Genomic DNA, 20,260 nt, shown 5'->3' with positions numbered 1-20,260 from the left:
TCTCAAAAATTCTGACATAAAGACTTCAGCAGATTCTTCCTAAAATCATGGATCACTACCAGAATGCATTCATCCAGGGTAGATCTATCTCTGACAACATTCTGGTAGCTCATGAAGTTATCCACCACCTGAGAAGTAGAAGCACAGGGAAGAAGCAACATCTAGCTCTTAAGCTGGACATCAGTAAGGCATATGATAGAGTGGAATGGGAGTACATGGAACAAATCTTAAAGGCTTGGGGCTTCAATCACAGGTTTGTAGACTGGATTATTAAATACATCACCTCAGTATCTTACTCTATTCTGATTAATGAAGAAGCTTGTGACTATTTCCAACCTAGCAGGTGTCTAAGACAGGGAGATCCCCTTTCCCCCCTTTTGTTTCTTCTCTGTGCAGAGGGTCTAGCTCACAAGCTCAAACAGGCTTCTCTGAACAACACTATCAAAGGAGTCCAGATATCCAGAGATGGCCCATCTATCAGCCATCTCTTCTTTGCAGATGATTCTATCATCTTCGCTCAAACTTCCCACCATGCAGTTAGATGTCTCTAGCAGGTTTTAATGGAATATGGCCAAGCAAGTGGCCAAATCATAAATTACTCAAAATTTGCAGTATTCTTCTGCCGGAATACAGATGCAAATTCTAGAAGGGAGCTAGCAGCCATTTTGAATGTTCATAACATTGGAAGTGAGAGCATCTACCTAGGCCTTCCCCCATTTATTATGAGATCTAAGAAAGCAACTTTCAGCTCAATCATTAGCAGAATCCAGCAAAAGCTACTAGGATGGGAGGAGAGCTTACTATCTTTAGCAAGGAAAGAAACCCTCCTAAAACCTGTAATTGCAGCCGTCCCAATATACTCAATGATGTGCTTTAGAATCCCTAATGCACTGTGTAACAGAATAAATAGCCTAATGTCCAAATACTGATGGGGAGAGATTTGCTAAAAAGGGAAAATTAGTTGGATTTCCTGGTCCAAAATGTGTAGGAGCAAAGGTGAGGGAGGAATAAGATTCAAAGACTTCATAGCTTTTAACCATGTCCTCTTGGCTAAGCAAGCTTGGAGAATATTCCATAACAAAGACTCCCTAGTATTCAAAGTTCTGGAAAGTAGATACTTCAAAGACTCTTTCTTCTGGAAAGCCCCTCTAAAAAACAACCCATCTTGGGGTTGGCGCAACATCTTCCATGGCATTAAACTCCTAAATAAAAGTTGAAGATAGCAGGTGTCAGCTAGTACTCATATAACAACCTTGAGAGACCCTTGGATCCATACATAATTCCCATTCCTGCCAAGACCTAAACTTGCGGTGGATCCTGATCAAATTCCCAGACTGGTCCAAGGGTTAATGTTTTAAGGAGCCAAAGCCTGGAATGAACCCCTTATCAGAGAATTGTTCCTAGAAGGAGATGCTCAAGCCATACTCTCTCTAGCTCTCCCTATAACAAATATTCCAGATAGAATAATTTGGCATCGCAACAACTCAGGATGCTTTAATGTTAAGTCTGGCTATTATATAGCACTTCAAAGAGTAGAGGATGGTCACAGCCATAACCCAGTTTTAGCTAAAAATCGGTGGCATCATTTGTGGGGTCTAAACATCCCTAACAAGATCAATGTCATCCTATGGAGGACTGTTTTAAATGGTATCCCAACAGCTCACAACATGAACTTAAGGCTTCAGAGTAACCTGGAATGTCCTCGCTGTGGCCAGCTAGAGAACAAGATGCATCTTTTTTTTCTGTGTGATTTTGCTCGAAGAGTTTGGTTCCACTCTCCTCTATCTTTCCAATCTGATGCTATCCAGGCAAACTCATTCCAGGAAGCCTGGATTGCTATTATGCAAGAGCTTAAAGCTCTTGATGACTCTTCATTAAGCTCCAATCTTTGTTGCTATATCCTTTGGGCTATTTGAAAAGCAAGAAACTCGCTGATATTCAAGGATAGTCCATGGTCAGTAGAAGACTCAACACATCTAGATACAAGGAGGAGTTTGATTTAGCCAGAGAAATGGAAACCAGAGATCAGCAACAGCTCCAAGGAAGTGCTCCTACCCCTACTTGCATGAAGAATGCAGGGAGGCAATCCCCAGGGAGTATGCGAGTTCTATATGATGCAGAGACTTGCAAAGAGCTCAAATTTAGAGCTATAGCAGGAGTTGCAGTTAGTGACTCAGGAGTCTGCATGGGACAGTTCTCTTGCGAGAAGTTATGACATGGAGCATCAACATGCAATGGAAAAGTGTTAGTTTTGAAGGCGACGTCAGCCTGTTTTCTCAGTCGATTAACTCGGGGAACTGTTTCTCGGTTAACAACTAGAACACCTGGAAAGATATTTGGCATCTCTCTTCGCTTTTTCAAAACTGCACGAAGGGATAAATACTGAAGCCCACAATCTGGCCCAAAAAGCGGAAGCCAATTATGTACGTTTGATGTTCCCCAACAGGGGAGTGTAATTAGTCCGTTGTAATTCTATCTTTTCTATCTAAGGAAAAAAAATCCAAGGCATACGGATTTAAACAAGCCATCTGATACTCAAATTCATAAATAAATCTACTGCCATGTTATTATATGAACCATCAGGTTAGGTGACACATCATTAAAAATTAACAGAATTAAACAAATTTACCAAAAATAATAATAAAATTAAGAACATTTATGTTGTTATAAAAATTTAAAAATAATTCGGGAAGAAAAAATAATTTAAAGATGGTTAGTGTAAATTACTCGGACTAAAATTGACAACTAAAGCCTAAAACTAGCTCCAACAGTTTGATTTGATGCATATTAAATTACTACTTTATATTATTGAAAAATAGTTTGTCTTATAAATAAGGTTTAATCACCAAAAACCCCCACCTTTTAGCCACTTTTCAAATGCACCCTGACGTTGCAATTTTGTCAGTTGCACCCTAATTCGTACCTTTGGTTTTCAATTCCACCCTCAAAGTACTAAATTGATCTCTTTTTTATTTGAAAAAAATTAAAATAAGTCATCTATTTTTAACTTTTTATGTGAAAAAGAGTTCAAACGAGTACTTTATAAGGGTTTTTATGAATTTTTTCTAAGTGAAAAAAGTCCAATTTGATTTTGAGGGTGGAATTGAAACCTAAAGGTGCGAATTAGGGTGCAAATGACAAAATTGCAACGTCGGGGTGCAACTGAAAAGGGCCTAAAAGGTGAGGGTTTTTTTGGTGATTAAGCCTATAAATAATTAAGTGTCTAAATAGAAATAACTATACTTAGTAGTAGTAATAACTATACTACTCTTTGAGAAACCTCTGAAACCCTAGTAAGTTTTTTCTTTTTGTTCATTTGGGAGGTGGTTTTTGGTCATTCTTGGCCAAAAATCACCTCCCCAATCTCTTAAATTCAGTTTTTTAGTCTTTTCTATAGTTTTTCTCTTTAATTTTGAATAAAGTTTCTTTTTTAGCCAATTTTGGTCTAGATCTAGAAATTATTTTTCTATCTTAGTATCTTAATTTTATTAGATCTGTTCTAATCGAAATTAAGAATAATTTTTTTCATCGTTGGAGATGAAATTGTATTTTGCGATGCAAGCGATTTGGATCTCTAAAACAATTAGAGCCACCATCTTACAACGGATTTCACCAAATATCGGTATATTTTTCGTCAGTATAGATGATGTCTTTAATGTTCAAGAGAAGAGATATGTCACAAAAGATGTGATTATGGACTTTAACGATGAAGTTATAGCTGCTAGCTGTGGCAGTCGTGCGATTAAAGTTAGTATTATCATGGCAAGCGAAGCTAATCTAATTTCCTTTATTTCAAAGGTTGTAATGGATGCCTTCAACAACAACTCTTTGCTTTGTAATATTATCAGTTTGATAGTACATGACTACTTTAGCTTAATTGAGATGGATATATGTTGTTTTAATTACGATAGAAAATCTCATGTGTTAGTATATGACTATTTTAGTTTATCTAATTGGTTGGGGCATGTCCCTCCGATTATCAAATACTATGTACTGGCTGATCAATCAACTTTTGATTAATAGATCTTTTTATTTCAAAAAAAAAAATACTAAGTTTTATAAAATAATTTCAACTACACCATATCACTTAAGAGGTGTAATTGAGTCTAATAAAACCTTTTATACTGATGGTGAAGTTCCCTTCCCAGTCAATGAACTTGTTAATTTAGTTTTTTAATTAATAAAGTTCTATCTTTCCTCTCAAAAAAAAAAAACCATTTATACTAATGGGGCGTTGTGGTGTATTAATATTAATTGGCAACATGATCAAAATAGAAATGAATAGAATCAAATAAATGTGAGTCATTATCAATTTATCATGTTAATCATGCTTAATTAATGAGCTCATATCTTTGTATGAATTAGCAGTCATGTCATCCCAAATGTTTCTGCTTAAAACCATGCTGGTATTCTTTAACTTGTATACATCAAAGAATTGGTTACATTTCATTTAATTTAATTTAATCTAATCTAGACTAGAAGTAACTTTTCATCACTTTTTATATGTTTATTGATTGACTATAATTGAAACTTACATTTAAAATCTTATAATTTTATAAGCACCTATAATATCAATTAAATAAAATTATAGAAGATTATGTCCCACTCGATTCTTGATTAATCGCCCCCACAGTATAATTCTACTAAAAATAAGATTATAAAAAAAATATGGTCAAAATTTATCTCCATTTATAGAAAACAAAAAATGTGATATTTAGTACAGTTGTATTGCTAAAAAGTGTAATTGTTTTTTTTTATCTATTTTTCTTTGATTGCATAGAAGTTGATCACAGTGAGTTTTATAATAATTTTATTTTAATGTCTTGATTATAATTGTTTGATCAGTTCCAAATCAAGTTTTTGTTTATTCACTCTAAAGAACAATTGGGATAAATAACTTTGAGTTTAACCATAAAATCAAAGATAAATATATATATAAGTGATTATTTCTCATTCACAATTAATAACCTTTGATCTGAAGAAAAGAAGTTAATGAGATATTGTTTTATGAAAAAGCTAATAGGCTTTCTTCGACATGATATATTTGCGTCCGAAATTCATCAAAAGAATTAATTTTCTATGAATAATTGGCATATCTGAATCAAAAAGGGTTATTTTAAATCACAATATTTTTCCGTAATAGCTATTTAATTTCATTTTATAAAATATTACATTGTACATTCCAACTTTTTAACTTTTAAAATTGTTTAGTGTATTTCCGTTTTATGACGTTATTTTATACAAATGACACCATTTTTGTTCACATTTTATAACTTTATATTCGGTGAAAAATGGCTATGTTGTACTATGTAAAAGCACGATAGATTGGAATCTACTATACATCATTTTGAAAAATAAAATCAAATTACTATAAAAATAAAAAATTTAATATGCAAACAACTCTAAAAAAATGTGCTTCATGTATTTCTACTAATGTGAGATATAATAAGGTTGTGCCAATAATTTAGTAATTGAAGCCTTGGAATAATTTCTCTGTAATCTAACTTTATACGATTCTTTTCACTTGTTTTAATCATTGTGTTTAGTATTTGCGCTTCTTTTGACACAAATAAAAGGGAATTAATAATACTTTTGTGCATAAACTATGGATTAATGCTCCAATTTTATAAAAGAAAGTGGAAAGTTATTCTTCTCTCACCTTTCTAATGGATTATTCTTTTGTTTATTTAGCTAAATATTAAAAAAAATTGATTTTTGCTAATAATTTAATAATCCTTAACTTCCTGCCATTCGAAGCTTTTGCACCAGTGTGTTTGCCATTTTTGACCAGAACATTAATTAAGGAACCACTTTAATTAAGCAACCATTGAGTCGAATTAAACATTAATTTTATGGTCATTGTTTCAAAAATTAATATACTCGTCTAAAAAACAAGAAAAATAGAGCCGTGTATCTCGTCTTTTGCAATAGGGTAGTTGCTAAAAATAATTTTTTTTTAAATAGATTCATTAAAAAGATTAAAATATAAAATAAAAAATTTATACAAACCACCAAAATAGACTTTCAAAACTATAATCTAACAAATAAAAAAAATGAAACTAAAAGAATTCAAGCAAAAAAATATTGAAAAAAATAAAGCCTCTTTCCGCAAAAACGTTGCCTCCATTTTTATTTTTATTTTGGTTAAGCCCTGAACTAGTGAGTAGCGAGATTTTATTTTTTTAAGCGAAAAAGAGTTCAAATAACTTAATAATAACACTCAGCTTAATGTGAACAACGACAAACTAGGTTAATAATAACACCTTAATCTATATACGTTTGGTTTGGACCTTCAAAAAACAAATATGGTATCAGCATCTTAATTGTACATTAGCTTTTAAATCCCACATGGACTCCATTTTTAGTCTTCAATCATTCATGTGCTCGTGTCTCAAACAACACAGCCACAACTATTTAAACTACGGGCACAAAAAAATGTAAAAATTACATAGAAATGGATATGAAATTTTCCTATTAATAAAAAGTGCTCATTCATTTTCCCAAAATCAACTATATTCCTACTTTAATTCTTTTATTCAATTAAATATTACATAAATTTAATTATTTGCGTTCCGATTTTGGACGAAATTGAAACTTAGAATTCTTTAGTTTTGAATAGGATAGAAAATACAAATGTAGGGAAGGTTATAATAATGGGAGAAGACAGTAAACAGCATAGTTAATGTTAGAGTGGGCAACCACTAACATGTTTATCACCACACGACATGCCTACATTGACTATGACATTCTAACAAGCTATGCTAGTGGACGTCGATTATTTTGTGATTATACTCTTCAAGGACATTTGGGTGTTTGCCACGTGTTACTTTAATGTGATTTTGTGCTAATTAGTAGCAATTATGAAATGCTAATAAACAAATCAGAAATTTTATTATTAACATTCTTTGAAAATGGAACATAGTGGTAGATTGATAGTAGTATATATATATACACATTATCATGGACTCAGCCAAATAAAACTCTTTTATTTATAAACATAAATTTAGTTTGATTTGGATTATGAGTGTGTAGTTTTCATTACTCAAACTCGAATCATGAACTGAATTTATGCAATTTAGACTAAATTTATTTCGATTTACAAAATATCAAAACTTATGACTGACGCAGTAAACTGAAATAATGTCGTTAGACTGAATGACGCATGACAAAAAAGTGAATGGCACATGAGATGCGGTTGTTATGTATTCTAATCTGAAATTAGGAAAGAACTTGTCATTGAAACAAATATATAACGTAATTAACTAAAAAAAACAAAAAAAATATCAGTAACCAAAGTATAATATGAATAGTTGAGTGATATCAATGGCTTAAGTGTTTTGTACACTAGTACGTAAGGATTGTTCAAACTCCAAGTATTGAACGACTAAGTACACATAATTATGAGTTATGACATGGGTCAGATCAACTCAACAAAATAAGTAACTAATGAAAGACCAAGTTATTGGAGAAATGAAATTAAGAAATTGTTAGAAATAAGAGGAGAACTATGATAAATGCAGTAAATATGGCAGGAAACCCTAGCTTAGAGTGTCCTAAATCATTCTCGTTCTTCTTTTTCTTATTCGATTCCATGCATGTTTCCCCAATGCACATCTTCAAGTCTTCCAAGAATATATGAACTCCAGGATCTCTCAGCTTTACTTCACTTCCGAGCAGGATAGAATTATTTACTCCTTGAATGTTATTGTTTATATAAATGTTAATGCAACAACTATCTCGCCGGTGCTCGCCTGTAGAACCTCCATTGCGGATTGTCATTGCTGCTCCAACATTTCTTCCTTTCAAATAGGCACGATCGAACGAGGCGTTGCTGCTTTCTGGCTCCATTAGCTGTTTGATAGTTTTGATAATGGCAACAATGATACTACTGGTGTTTTCTTAGAGACATGAGATGTTGCTTCTTTTCTTGTGTTTTGGTTAAGGTACTTGAACTTTGGGCAAAAGTTATGCCCTAGGTGGAATGACTTCAACTACAATCTAGAAAAATTCTTAAATAAACCGAACTCATCATGTAAAATTATCAATTTTCGATTAATTGTACAAGCAGCGGAAACTGAGTTCAAATTATCCAGTAAAGTTAAATACTTAAATACTCTTTATTGATTGAATATTTAATTCAACAACACCACGTATCATACTATCAACGAAAACTTATGTTTTCATTAAGGAATCAGCCAAAGCAAGAGATGAATTAGACGAAGGGAAGAGAAAACTACTATTAAAAGAACACGAACTGCTGCCCCTTTAAGCTTCACTAAAGAGACCAGATATTTTATTTTACACTTACAAGACATACAATAGATTTGATTTAATTTGTTTAGAGTCATATGATGGATTTGCAAGTGATCTTGTGAACCATTTGGTCTACTGTACAGTTGAGCCTACTATATCGCAATACAAGCTGCACCGTAAAATTGAGTTGTCTCAGACACCCTGAAGCAACGCCCATTTTCTGAATTTGTCCAACTAATGAACAAAACTGATGCAGCCTATATGAAAGACTCGTGAATAAACTGAATTTTTGAAAGCATAATGAAAAGTAAACCCAAGACATGGTAACCTGCTATAAAAAAACGTTCTGAATATTTTCTTTGGGTACTTACAAAAATGCCCATGATGCATCCAATAATCGTACAACTCAACATTATTCTTTCCTAATGTGTCCCAATGGAAACCGGTTGCACTTTGAAAACCTATGATGCCTATACCAGAAACTTATTAGTAATCCAAAAGAACTCTACAACAGATACAGAATGAGACTCTCATAACAGTTGAAGAATCGTCGAGCACAGTAATTGTGTACTTTACGTCTTTTCATTGTCAAGAAAATGAAGGCATCACCTATGCATTCCAAAGTTTCCAACGCGGTAGTGGACCGGAAACATTTTAAAAAATACCGTACCAACAAACTTAAGGAAAAGAGTCCGGGGATACTCTTTCACTGATTGTAGAACCAAAATTTGGCCCACCTTTGCGATATGAAATAAGAAACTCCACAGGGTAGCCCTTCAACTTATGTGGAACAAGTCCAAGATCATGAAATGTTAATGCTGCAGGAAAGATAGGATATCAAGTAAATACACCAGTAACTTAAGATGGAGACGAGAAACAAGAAATAAGTGCTAAATGCTGCAGAGTTTTATACTTACCATTTTCTGACACAACCGTATCGACAGTAAGGGAATTGATCTCATCCAAATTAAACATGTTGGGAGTGGGTAATGGAAATGGAACCTTGTTAAGTAAGAGTTCCCGTGGCATTGCAATTGCCTGACACCATTCATCAAACCACATGTGCAATCAGACGAAATATCTCATTTGAATATCAAAATGCAAGCAATCGCCTTGTACTACCAGAAACAGACCATAACACACATACAAGAACTTCATAGTCCATGAACAAGTTTCTAATAAAATGGCGGATATTCTTGTACATATACACGTAAAAGGATAACAATTTCATTTTTGAAGCACCGATAAAGATTATACTCCACTATAAATAGCGAAAAAGAAAAAGATGATCCAACATGAGCTTTATATAATGTTGACTACCGGTATATTACTATTCATGCAGACGTGTTTGAATTACCATGAGCATATCAAGTCATTGATAGCAGTTTTTAGAACTTTCTTATCTGAACTACAGCAGGTTAAATCTTTACCTTAGCAATGGGGAATGGAACTTTCACATAACGAGGCCATTCACGAATCATGTCAAACATAACTTCTGCCTATAGTGCAAACCAACATTAGTGATATGATAACAGCATTGCTGAAAAAGAAGCATAATGGGGCAAAGTTACCAATTCATGCACAGTGAGGATTTCCGGGCCACCAAGCTCGTAAACTTTTCCCATGCTAGTTCCATCATCTTTCAAGGCAGCCATAATTGCAGCAGCAACATCGATAACATACACAGGTTGGATTCTGCCAAAAGGACACTATTAAGGAACATTCATAGGATAAAAAAAAAATATCGCCCTACCACATGAGCAATTGTACAGCAACTACGTACTTGGTAGTTCCATCTCCAAATAGCGGAAGGAATGAATATTTTTTCACAAAATGTGCCCACTTGTTCAAAATTCTATCCTCTGTACCGATCATCACAGCAGGTCTCAGGACTGTGGCCTAAAGAATCCGGTCAGTTAGAAACTAAGCTATTAAGGGAAACAATGAAAACAAATAAAGGAAAGGTAAAACATGGCAGTGTTGAATCTAAGCGGTTGGAGCCATAACTTTTGTTTCCCAGCCATCACATTTTACGCATTTGTTGGATTCTAATGAGTTATTTTACAGGCATTATTTTGCATATGTATTAAGGCTGTGCCTGGTTGCCATCACTTCCAATAGTTACAGATGCTGATACATCTTTCAAGCAAACTGTTGAAAAGCAATGAAATTACAATTGTTCAAGTAGATCGTTATTCCAATACGGGTTTGCAAAATCATTATCAGCTCCATACTCTGAATGGAAATCGATGTATGAAGAAAACAATTCAAAAAGGAGCATCATACTGTGCATCAGCAAGATAAACACTTCAATTTATAAAATATTTGCCTGAATGCAAGTATACCGAGGTTGAAAAACAAGAGAATAGCCCCCTGGAACCATCCCCAGTTACTTGTTTTCTAAAAGGGGAAGAAACACGAGTCTAAACTGTTCGGATTCATTTTTGGAAAAAGGTAAATGGATTCATTTTATCTATTCTAAACTGTTCGAAGCTACATTTTTGGAAAAAGGTAAGGCCACTAGATAACTTGAACGAAAGTATATACTCCCTCCGTCCCACAAAGATAGGCCACCTTTCTATTTTGGGCATCCCAACTTATAGGCCACCTTCTATTTTTGGTTAATAATTTTAAAACTAAAAGTCTTAGATACCCCTAATAAATATACATTGTTATCTTCAACTTAATTCTTTGCTCCATGTTCTAATATGGAATAAATGTCAATTTTTAATACCAATGCAAAATACACCAATACGAAAATTAGTCATTAATATATTATTTATTTATTGAAAAAATTATTAAAGGTTAAAAATGGAAAAATACATAAATAAACTAATTTTAACTAATCTAACTATATTTTTTTTAATTCCCGTGTTTGTCCAAATGGCCTATCTTTGTGGGACGGAGGGAGTAACTTAAAAACTCCATTCATCACAAGCAGAAAGCAGGATGCTCAACATACAGCCGAATTTCATGTAAGGTTCCACCATTGAATGTCAAGTTAGACAACAATCACCTTGATACCCATTTACAGGGAAAAGAAATAGAATTCAAGCTCTGATGCTCTTTGATAATCATAGAGAAGTGAGAGAATAGTTAGTGACTAAAGAAGCCAAAATCATATGTTACCTCAGGAATTTCTCTGAACACAGCATCTTCTGAAGCTGCTTTAGCTCTTAGCAGTTTTGATGGAGATGAAGAGGATGCTCCTAAGCATGAAACTTGAATAAATCTACTGATACCTCCATGTTCTTTGGCAATCTGCACAGGTTACATAAATTCTATATCATGAGTTTTTCCATCCTATGTACTATGAACACGAGCACTGGCAGAAGTAGAGATCACATAGCCATTATATTGAGAAATACAAACAGCACATGTATTTCTCAAAACATATATACACCACCGATCTTTTAAATTCATTAGGCGTATCAAAATGCTTGTACAACAAAGTAATCTCCAGCAATCTCGTGGCCAATTTTACTTAATTCAGAATCCATATAAAACAGAAAGCAACACCGTATAAAAGAGGAAATATTTATCATAAATTGAATGGAATGCAGAAGCGACCATTGCAAGTTGCTCAGCCATGCCATGGTTGACTTCCTCAAAGCTATAATTTCTTGTTTCATGATCCCTTCCTGTCAATAGAATAATTAGCCAGGCAGAATAAACGTATGGTTATTGGAAAGGTTTAAATGTATAGGAAGCAAGATGTTACCAATAAGATTAATGACAACATTGGCCTTAGCCATAACAGCCTTAACTGAAGCTTCATCTCTTGGGTTGTACTTCATTGGTACTATCTGAACAAGAAAGTTATAATCTAATAAATACATGTCACACACCACTACAGTCCTGGGGTAGAAGAACACCAAGTTGTGCAATCAGACAGGCCAGAGAAAAAAAAAATCTACCTGACCCAAATCACCCATCAATTTGAGATGACGTTGAGAATCCTCAGAGCCCCGGAAGGGGACTAAAACTTGAGACCCCATTTTAGCTGGAAGAGAAACAACAATATCAGCAAAAGCATGGATAACGGACAAGCATCCACATAAACACATTTACACTATCATCAAATGAGTTGCATATGACAAATAATTATCCGTTGAGCAAAAAGATAAATCAAGCTAGAACAACATCCAGTGCAATTAAATAGAAAAGGCAATAAGATACGGTTAAACTCACCAAGTTGTTGGACAACATAACGACCAAGAAATCCGGTAGCTCCAAAAACTGTAGCAACTATCCCACTGAAACCACACGAAATGTAGTATTAGAAAAATTAAAATAATTGAACTTTACAGTTCGAAGGTGAAACAAAATCATTTGCAATTCTAATATTCAGCCAAAAGAAATAATCTTTAACATTCAATTCCACCTACATTTTTCTAAAAACACAACAATCAAACAAAAAAACCTAATCCTCATAAAATTTCTAATGAGTTCAGCAAATAAGAACTAACCTAACAGAAGATCTTCCACCAGTACCCTTACGAACAAGGTGACCCACGCCTTTAGGAGTGAGCGTCGAAACATATCTTGATTGATCATAACCCTCTCCATAATCTGCATAATTAAACGACAAGAAAAAAATGGTAAAATGTATAAAAAAAATGATCACAGCAATTAAAAACAGTAGAGATGAAAGAAATGATTAGGATTAGGATTACATACAGTGATGGGTGAGTGGGTAAATTGATTTAAGAGATGCAATTGAAGCACCCGAATTGAGAGCTGCTCTCTGCCCTATTCTCCTTGAAATCGACTGCATCCTATTCGATTTTTGTTTGTATTTTTGTGAGATTAGTAGCAAACCAGAGAAAAAAATAAAGGTAAGGGAAAGTCAGGCTTTGGAAAGAGGAGAGAGACCAGCTGAGTAACCTTTTGGGTTCGGGCCTGCTTACAATTTAAGGCTTTTTATACAATTTACTGCTGCATTATTTTCGATAAATGTCCATAAAAAAATTGGCCTGATGTCAAAAAAAATCACGAACTTTACACGTTTTCTCATTTTAATCACGCAGTTTAAATTTTTTCATTTTCATGCACGAACTACCATTTTTTCTCAAATTCATGCACGGTGTTGAGGTGGCACTCATTCATTGATGTAAAATGACCTACACCTCAGCAAATTACACCAATGGAGCCGTGACACCTCAGCACCGTGCATGAATTTGAGAAAAGGTGATAGTTCGTCCATGAAAATGAAAAAATTTAAACGGCATGATTAAAATGAGAAAACGTGTAAAGTTGGTGAATTTTTATGGCATTAACCCTAAAAAATTTATAGAAAACACTCTAATTTTAAACGTATTTGCACTTAATGTCTCAATTTTATTTTATTTTTATTTTATTCTTTTTAATACTTTTAGTCGTACTCTGATTATATCTTTTCCCTCCATTTGTTTTAGTTGTCCATTTAAAAAAATTGCATATGTCAAGATAGTGCTATTTTTATCTTAAATTATAAAGCAAAATACTAATATATACATATTATTTAATAAATGCGTTATAAAGTAAAACATAAAATATTTTATTAGATATGGGTAAATTTAGAAAATTAAAATTAAAATTATTTTAAATCTCTAAATGGACAACTATTTATAGACAAATAAAATTGGGTAAATGAACAATTAAAAAAACGGAAAGAATACTTTTTATAAGAAAGGCCTAATTACTCAAAAACCCCCCACCTTTCACTTTGTTTTCGTTTATACCCTGACCTAGGAAAAATGTCATAAATACTACTGACCTTGTCAATATATTTCGCCCGTACCCCCAACCCGAAGCAGCACGCGCATTTGTCCAGCGTGGCATCCATATCAGCTAAAAACCCTGAAACGCACCGTTTATGACTCTGACGCACCGAATATCTGACCAAACCATGGTTAGTGAGGTGGCAATTACTAAAACGGTGCGTTTTGTGTTTGACCTTAGTATTTACCATTCTTCCTCCTTTCAAAATCGTTTCTTTTTTACAGAAACCCTAATTAACAAATTGAAAACATTTGAGAAAAGCTAACCTAGGATTTTCCAAAGCAACACTATGTCTTCAGTGTCGCTAACTACGAGGGGTCTTGATAACGTGAGCGACGAGCTGTTCAATCTCCCTGCAACGAAAGAACGTAGCAGGTGCAGGCATGGAAGGTTGTATCTGTACACTTCATGGACGAAAACGAACCCGGGAAGAAGATTCTGGCGCTGTTGTAAGTCAAAGGTAACTTTTATCTTTTCTTCCATAACTGATGGGTGTGATTCTTTTTTTTATTGAAGATCTGAAATTTAAAATTTATGTGCGAAATTACTGTTGTTTAACATGTGTAATGAAGTGTTGACTTGTTTTTTATACCCAGTTAGTAGAATTTCGTAAATTAAATACTGTTAGATTGGTGTTTTTGTGAAATTTATGGCTAACTTTAGTGTAAACCTATGGCTGTTAATTATGGTAGTGTCTAAAATCTATGTAACAGACCCCAGATGATTGCGGAGCATTTCGGTGGTACGATGAGGAGGTACCTTTCGAGAATATGATCAAGTTCGGAGTGCTGTTGGACAAAGTGAAAGGATTGACGGAGCAGCTTGAGGGTTGTGAAAATACAATTTCAGAATTGAACATAACAATTCAGAAGTTGGAAGAGAATCGAGACAAAGCAACCGTTGCTTTTACGGAGATAATAGATGAAAATGATTGCCTGAGGAAGGAGAATGCAGAATTGAAGTCACAAGCCGAAGGATCGCAATCTTGTTCCAGGTTTTGCAAGAAAGCTTTGATGACCCTGCTCTGTTTTTATGTTTTCTTTTATTTTGTTATTCAATGATCAAGTAGTAGCAATAAGTAAGCTATTTATGGATGTGATGTATGTTTTGTGTAGGTCTTGAACTGTTGAGAGGACGAAGTTATGGTGATGGGAGGTGGTAGTATAACGAACCAGTGTACTTTTGTTAATTTAGGACTAATTACTAATGTAGTCCCTGTAATTTATGGTGTTTGGAGCTAGTGGATTACTACCGTAATGTAATAGTGTGTATTTAGAACACGACCTTTGTTATGGTACGATAATTATCTATGTAATATTATTGATATCTATGCGACAATTAACTATGTTTTGTTATCGACAATTAGTAATTTCATTTCTTGTAAAATTTGTGGTGCTTGGAGCTAGTGGATTACTACCGTAATGTAATAGTGTGTATTTAGAACACGACCTTTGTTATGGTACGATTATTATCTATGTAATATTATTGACATCTATGCGACAATTAACTATGTTTTGTTATACAATTAGTAATTTCATTTCTTGTAAAATTTGTGGTGCTTACTGTTAGTAGTATAATGGTCCTATGAGTACCAATGGTAAGAACCCCTCTATGACATGTGATTGTACATAAGCAAAAATAAGCAAAAATGGCATCATGCAGATTACAATTACAATATTGATTAATAAGCACCAATGCAAATACTAAATATGTAATATATTAATTAGCCAAAAAAGCAAAGTTTGTAGAAACACCTTTGCTGTACATATTACTTCACATCCTGGTGAAGCCAAATAAGGTGAACATCCTAGGTAACTAAGCCTATTACTTCACTTCCTGTTAACCCTTACAACTGCACATCACCTATATTCCTTCATATCCTTCTGACCCAAAAAAATATACATCACCTGTATACCTATTGCTTCACATCGAAGCACAAAAAATTAAGGTTTATATACCACCACCTATTGCTTCACATCGAAGCCCAAAAAATAAAGGTTTATATACCACCACCTTTTCTATAGCTATTGCTTCACATCTGTTTGAAGCAAACCAAAATTAAAGGTTTAAACTAACACCTTTTTACATACCAAAAAATCATAAAACCGAAAACTTAATAATTACGGTTGCATCTTCTCTTTCCCCTTCCTCAATGGGAGTTTTCCTAATCTTGGTGCTGCTGCTTGCGTTGCCGTTGACTTGAAAATAACTGATGTGGCCGCTCGGGAACCCAGGTTGGTGGTCGATCCTTCCTGCGAGGATATGGCTGGTCGTGCACCTTCGTTTGTTGTCGATCCTTCCTGCGATGACATTCGTGGCCTATTATTTCTTCTTGCCGCAGCGGCAGTTGAAACCGCTCCACTAACATATCTATTGCCATCGTCGGAAGCAGGCTGCATGAAGGATATTAAGATGGAATAATGACAAAGTGATTCAAATAACACAAAAAATTAAATGATCTCAGGCTCTAACTTAACCAAATAGACAGTAAATAAAATTTCAGGCTCTATTCAGTTATAGGCATGATATGCTGAAACTAATTACCTATAAGAGCATGAAACGGCATATAACCTGCTTATTCAAAAAACAAAGACCTATGTAGAACTTAAGCAAGAAAGACAAAGCAAAATTCAATTCAATCAACAAAAACAGAAACGCAACAAAGACAAAGCTGCCCTACCATTATCATTTAATCCTCACAATTGTAAGCAACAAAAATAGAACTGACTTGAAATGCCCCTTTTGCAAGTTTTGCTTCACATGATTAATCAGAACTTAAGCAAGAAAAATAGAAACGCAACAAAGACAAAGACAAAGCAGTTTAGGGTTAACCAACAAAAACATAAACGCAACAAAGACAAAACAGCCCTACCATTATCATTTAATCCTCACAATTTTAAAGGAAAGCAAATTAAAGCAATTTATAATCTTTTTGGCTTCAGTCTCAACAATCAAGTATGTAAATTAAATAGTAATAATGTGACAAGATTACCCTTGCATAAATGAATCCAGAAGATGTGTTAACTCTGATCCCAACCCTTTCTGCAACCTGCCAAAGAAATTCAAAAAAAAATCAAACACATGCATAATTTTACATAAATTTTCTACTTATATTTGATGATTTTTACCTGGTTCTGCAACTGTCTATGTGCCTCACTTCTTTGCTCAGGAGTTGATACATTCCTTTGAGCTGAAATGCTAGACTCAATACGCTCTTTGTTTATTTGTTTTCTGATTTTTGCAGCGGACGGTCCACTTTTAGTTTTGGCACTCCAATTTGGGCCTCTTGGCCTACCAGGACGACCCTGCAACAAAATAAATTAATTTTATTGCATATAATCATATAAAAATTAATGAACATGGGGATAAAATATTATACCTTCGGAGGCCTTTCAGTAGGGGCATTGTTTTTGTTGGGACAAGCACGTTTGTTATGTCCCTCGACAAGGCAATGACTGCATGTCATTGCCACCCCCATTCTTGCAAATCTCGGAGGCTTCTTGGGCTCTTCGTCAGGGTCTCGCCTTCTATTCTTCTTCGGACGGCCAGGCATCTTACGATATGGTGGTGGCAGTATACCTTCCCCTCCTACTTTGGGCCACATTCTGTACCCGTTGATTGGTTGTAGACAAAATTCATAAGCCTTCTTGTATTTGTCCTTCTTGTGCCATTCATCGACGTAGTCCTCAACGTCATACCGCATGAAGTTGATACACACTAGAGCATGGGGACAGGGTATGCCAGTAATATCCCAAGCATTACAAGTGCATGTCTTGTTTTTTAGGTTCACCACATACTGATCCTCACAAGAACTGGAATAAACCTTCCGGGTCTACCCTTCTCAACTCTGCGTCGTACGATCTGAATTTAGTGTAATGGGTTTCAAGAGACCCTCTGATGATAGTCATTGCCGTATTTTTCGCTCTATAGCAACATGAAGTTGTGACTGTTAGTCCAGAATACTTGTCCTTGAGATCACCTATCATATAACGGGGTTTGTATGCAGGTTGTCGCCTAAACTTCTGAATAAATTCTTTCGCCACCCACTCTGATGTCGCTTGCCTGTTTTTCGATGCTCTCTGACACGTGTGCTTGGTCTCCAGCCCCGTGATCCGAAAGGAAGTGCACGACTTTCTCCTACTAGCATATAACCTCCATGTGCAACCGGGTGCGCATAAAGCTTCAACCTTATACTTCTCACTCTTTTTCCAGCGTATATCGTGGCCATTGCAGATAGCCCACTGCTGTACAGCATATCTCACTTGTACTTTGTTCATGAAGACCATGTACATTTTAAATTGTAAGTCTTCATGGTTCCACTTCGGGTTATAGAACACTTTGGTTCGTCGCTTCCTCTTTTTAATTTCTAAATTATCCCCATCGCTGCTAGATGGCGTGAGCAGCTCACCATCACTATCCGCATACACACTTCCACCATCAGACTCTTCACAACCAGCATAGGCATCTAAATTCCCAACTGCCCCTCCTTCCCAATACTTTCCATTTATACTTGCAACACCTCCAGGAGCTTCAAGCATGCCATCCAAACCCAACCCATTAATGCTATCAATGTCATTACTTCTTAATTTTTTCTTTTCTCTCCTAGCGTTTGCGTACTCATCATCAAAGTCACTCCCACCTTCGCTAACGCTAACATCATCACTGTCTTCATTGCTGCCACATACATATGTGCTGTCAGAGTCATCATCTACATTACCGGTCTCCATTTCGGTGGCTTCATTTTCAGCTGCTATTTTTTCAGTTGCCGCAGGACCTTCCTTCTCAATGGTAGCAATTTCAGTAGCCATATCACCTTCATTCTCAGTGGCTGCATTCTCAGTGGCTGCATTCTCATCCTCACAGCCCTCTATTGCATCCCTAACACTTTCATCTATATTGAAATGTTCAAACTCTTGAGCTGTCTTCTTACACTCTATAAACATTTGAACATTGCCAAACGCGTAACCCTCGTTGAACAACCGTCTAATACCATCATCATCCTTCACAAGCGTAACCTTATTCCAATCCCCATTAGGTTTGTAGTACCCGATGCGACTGATTTCTGGGTACCCCAAATCCTTAACCCTTTGTGCTATGTCGGCCATTGTAAGATTCTCGTCCTGATACCAATACCCTTTTAGTGATTTCCCACCCATAACAGTAATGTATCGTGTCCCAGTCATCTCTACATCGACCCACACCTGACATGGTGGCCTGCCAAGAAAAAGGACATACTAACATCAACAAACAACCTATGTAATCATACAAACAACATATATAAAGTCCTGCAAACAACATCCTAAGAGAGAATACAAATTGCAGATCACAATTCAATATTAGCTATACACATTTAAGGGGTATTGAATTTGATACCAAAGTAAAAACTACAGAGAACAAAAAATGTATGAGTTGCTGCTCTAGTAAAGCAGGAAATTATGTACCTTCTTCTAAATACCAAAATCCATAAAATTACCCCAATTTAGAAAACCCTAAAAATCCAATTTTACAAAATCCCTAAAATTACTCCAATTTACAAAAACTCTAAATCAGAATTTATCAAAGCAACCTACAATTACACCCATTGACAGTAGTAAAAATTATAACTGAAACTAACAGGCTGAAATTCGACAGTTCCTAGGATTCAAAACAACAAACCTTAAAACCGTAATTTATCATAACAAATGAAAAAAAACCCTAAAACCCAAAATTAGTTGTTACAAATTCAACCCTAATAATTAAATTTTCCATAATCCCTACAATTAACCCCATTTACAAAAACCCTAAAATCAAAATTTTCACAAACCCAAAAATTAAACCAATGAACAGATACAACCACAGAATACGATTAAGCTCTTACCTGTAATTCTCGGGTCTTCCTCTTCGATGTCCTTTTCCAAATGTATGTTCGTTTTCTTTTCTTTTACCCATTACTGAATAAAAACGCTATTCAAACCACGAAAACAAAACAAATCTTCGTCGTTTATTATGTCTTTAAGCTGACGAATAAGTTCATGTTCGACGTTTTCTTCTTCTGCAGTTTTGAGGGTTCAGAGCATGAAGAGTTTAGGGTTTTTTCTTTTTCAGTTTTAGGGCTTCGATTTTACTAAGGAAGAATGATAAATCCTAAGAGTTTAGGGTTTTTTTCTTTTTCAGTTTTAGGGCTTCAAACACAAAACGCACCGTTTTAGTAATTGCCACCTCACTAACCATGGTTTGGTCAGATATTCGGTGCGTCAGAGTCATA

General features: G+C 34.9%; 3 protein-coding genes across 3 annotated transcripts; 1 reads left to right on the top strand and 2 right to left on the bottom strand.

The window, feature by feature from the left end:
* Positions 1 to 7,358: 7,358 nt before the first annotated feature.
* LOC126656348 (uncharacterized) lies at positions 7,359 to 8,458 on the bottom strand. The gene has a single exon (XM_050350892.1). The coding sequence runs from the start codon at positions 7,846 to 7,848 to the stop codon at positions 7,477 to 7,479; it is 372 nt and encodes a 123-aa protein (XP_050206849.1). The 5' UTR covers positions 7,849 to 8,458; the 3' UTR covers positions 7,359 to 7,476.
* Positions 8,459 to 8,554: 96 nt separating this feature from the next.
* Positions 8,555 to 13,146, bottom strand: LOC126656347 (NADH dehydrogenase [ubiquinone] 1 alpha subcomplex subunit 9, mitochondrial). The gene is made up of 12 exons (XM_050350891.2): positions 12,934 to 13,146; positions 12,723 to 12,825; positions 12,445 to 12,509; positions 12,171 to 12,256; positions 11,975 to 12,059; positions 11,824 to 11,894; positions 11,383 to 11,514; positions 10,037 to 10,152; positions 9,825 to 9,948; positions 9,684 to 9,752; positions 9,171 to 9,291; positions 8,555 to 9,071 (listed from the first exon to the last, which is right to left on the bottom strand). The coding sequence occupies exons 1-12, from the start codon at positions 13,028 to 13,030 to the stop codon at positions 8,932 to 8,934; spliced, it is 1,209 nt and encodes a 402-aa protein (XP_050206848.1). The 5' UTR covers positions 13,031 to 13,146; the 3' UTR covers positions 8,555 to 8,931.
* A 788-nt stretch (positions 13,147 to 13,934) lies between these two features.
* On the top strand, positions 13,935 to 15,346 carry LOC126654594 (uncharacterized). The gene is made up of 3 exons (XM_050348509.2): positions 13,935 to 14,476; positions 14,730 to 15,010; positions 15,132 to 15,346. Exons 1-3 carry the CDS (start codon positions 14,306 to 14,308, stop codon positions 15,136 to 15,138), a joined length of 459 nt encoding a protein of 152 aa, XP_050204466.1. The 5' UTR covers positions 13,935 to 14,305; the 3' UTR covers positions 15,139 to 15,346.
* Positions 15,347 to 20,260: the final 4,914 nt, after the last annotated feature.

This window comes from Mercurialis annua, linkage group LG7 (genome assembly GCF_937616625.2).
Source record: "Mercurialis annua linkage group LG7, ddMerAnnu1.2, whole genome shotgun sequence".
Lineage (NCBI taxonomy): Eukaryota > Viridiplantae > Streptophyta > Magnoliopsida > Malpighiales > Euphorbiaceae > Mercurialis > Mercurialis annua.
This window is presented reverse-complemented; position numbering and strand designations above follow the sequence as displayed.

Excerpts from the sequence above, each read along its gene's own strand:
- LOC126656348 (XM_050350892.1), bottom strand. The coding sequence starts at position 7,848 with ATGGAGCCAGAAAGCAGCAACGCCTCGTTCGATCGTGCCTATTTGAAA.
- LOC126656347 (XM_050350891.2), bottom strand. The coding sequence starts at position 13,030 with ATGCAGTCGATTTCAAGGAGAATAGGGCAGAGAGCAGCTCTCAATTCG. Across the intron at positions 12,826-12,933 it reads TTACCCACTCACCCATCACT|ATTATGGAGAGGGTTATGAT; the intron begins GTATGTAATCCT and ends TTAATTATGCAG. Across the intron at positions 9,753-9,824 it reads TCCTCACTGTGCATGAATTG|GCAGAAGTTATGTTTGACAT; the intron begins GTAACTTTGCCC and ends TTTGCACTATAG.
- LOC126654594 (XM_050348509.2), top strand. The coding sequence starts at position 14,306 with ATGTCTTCAGTGTCGCTAACTACGAGGGGTCTTGATAACGTGAGCGAC. Across the intron at positions 14,477-14,729 it reads GGCGCTGTTGTAAGTCAAAG|ACCCCAGATGATTGCGGAGC; the intron begins GTAACTTTTATC and ends TCTATGTAACAG.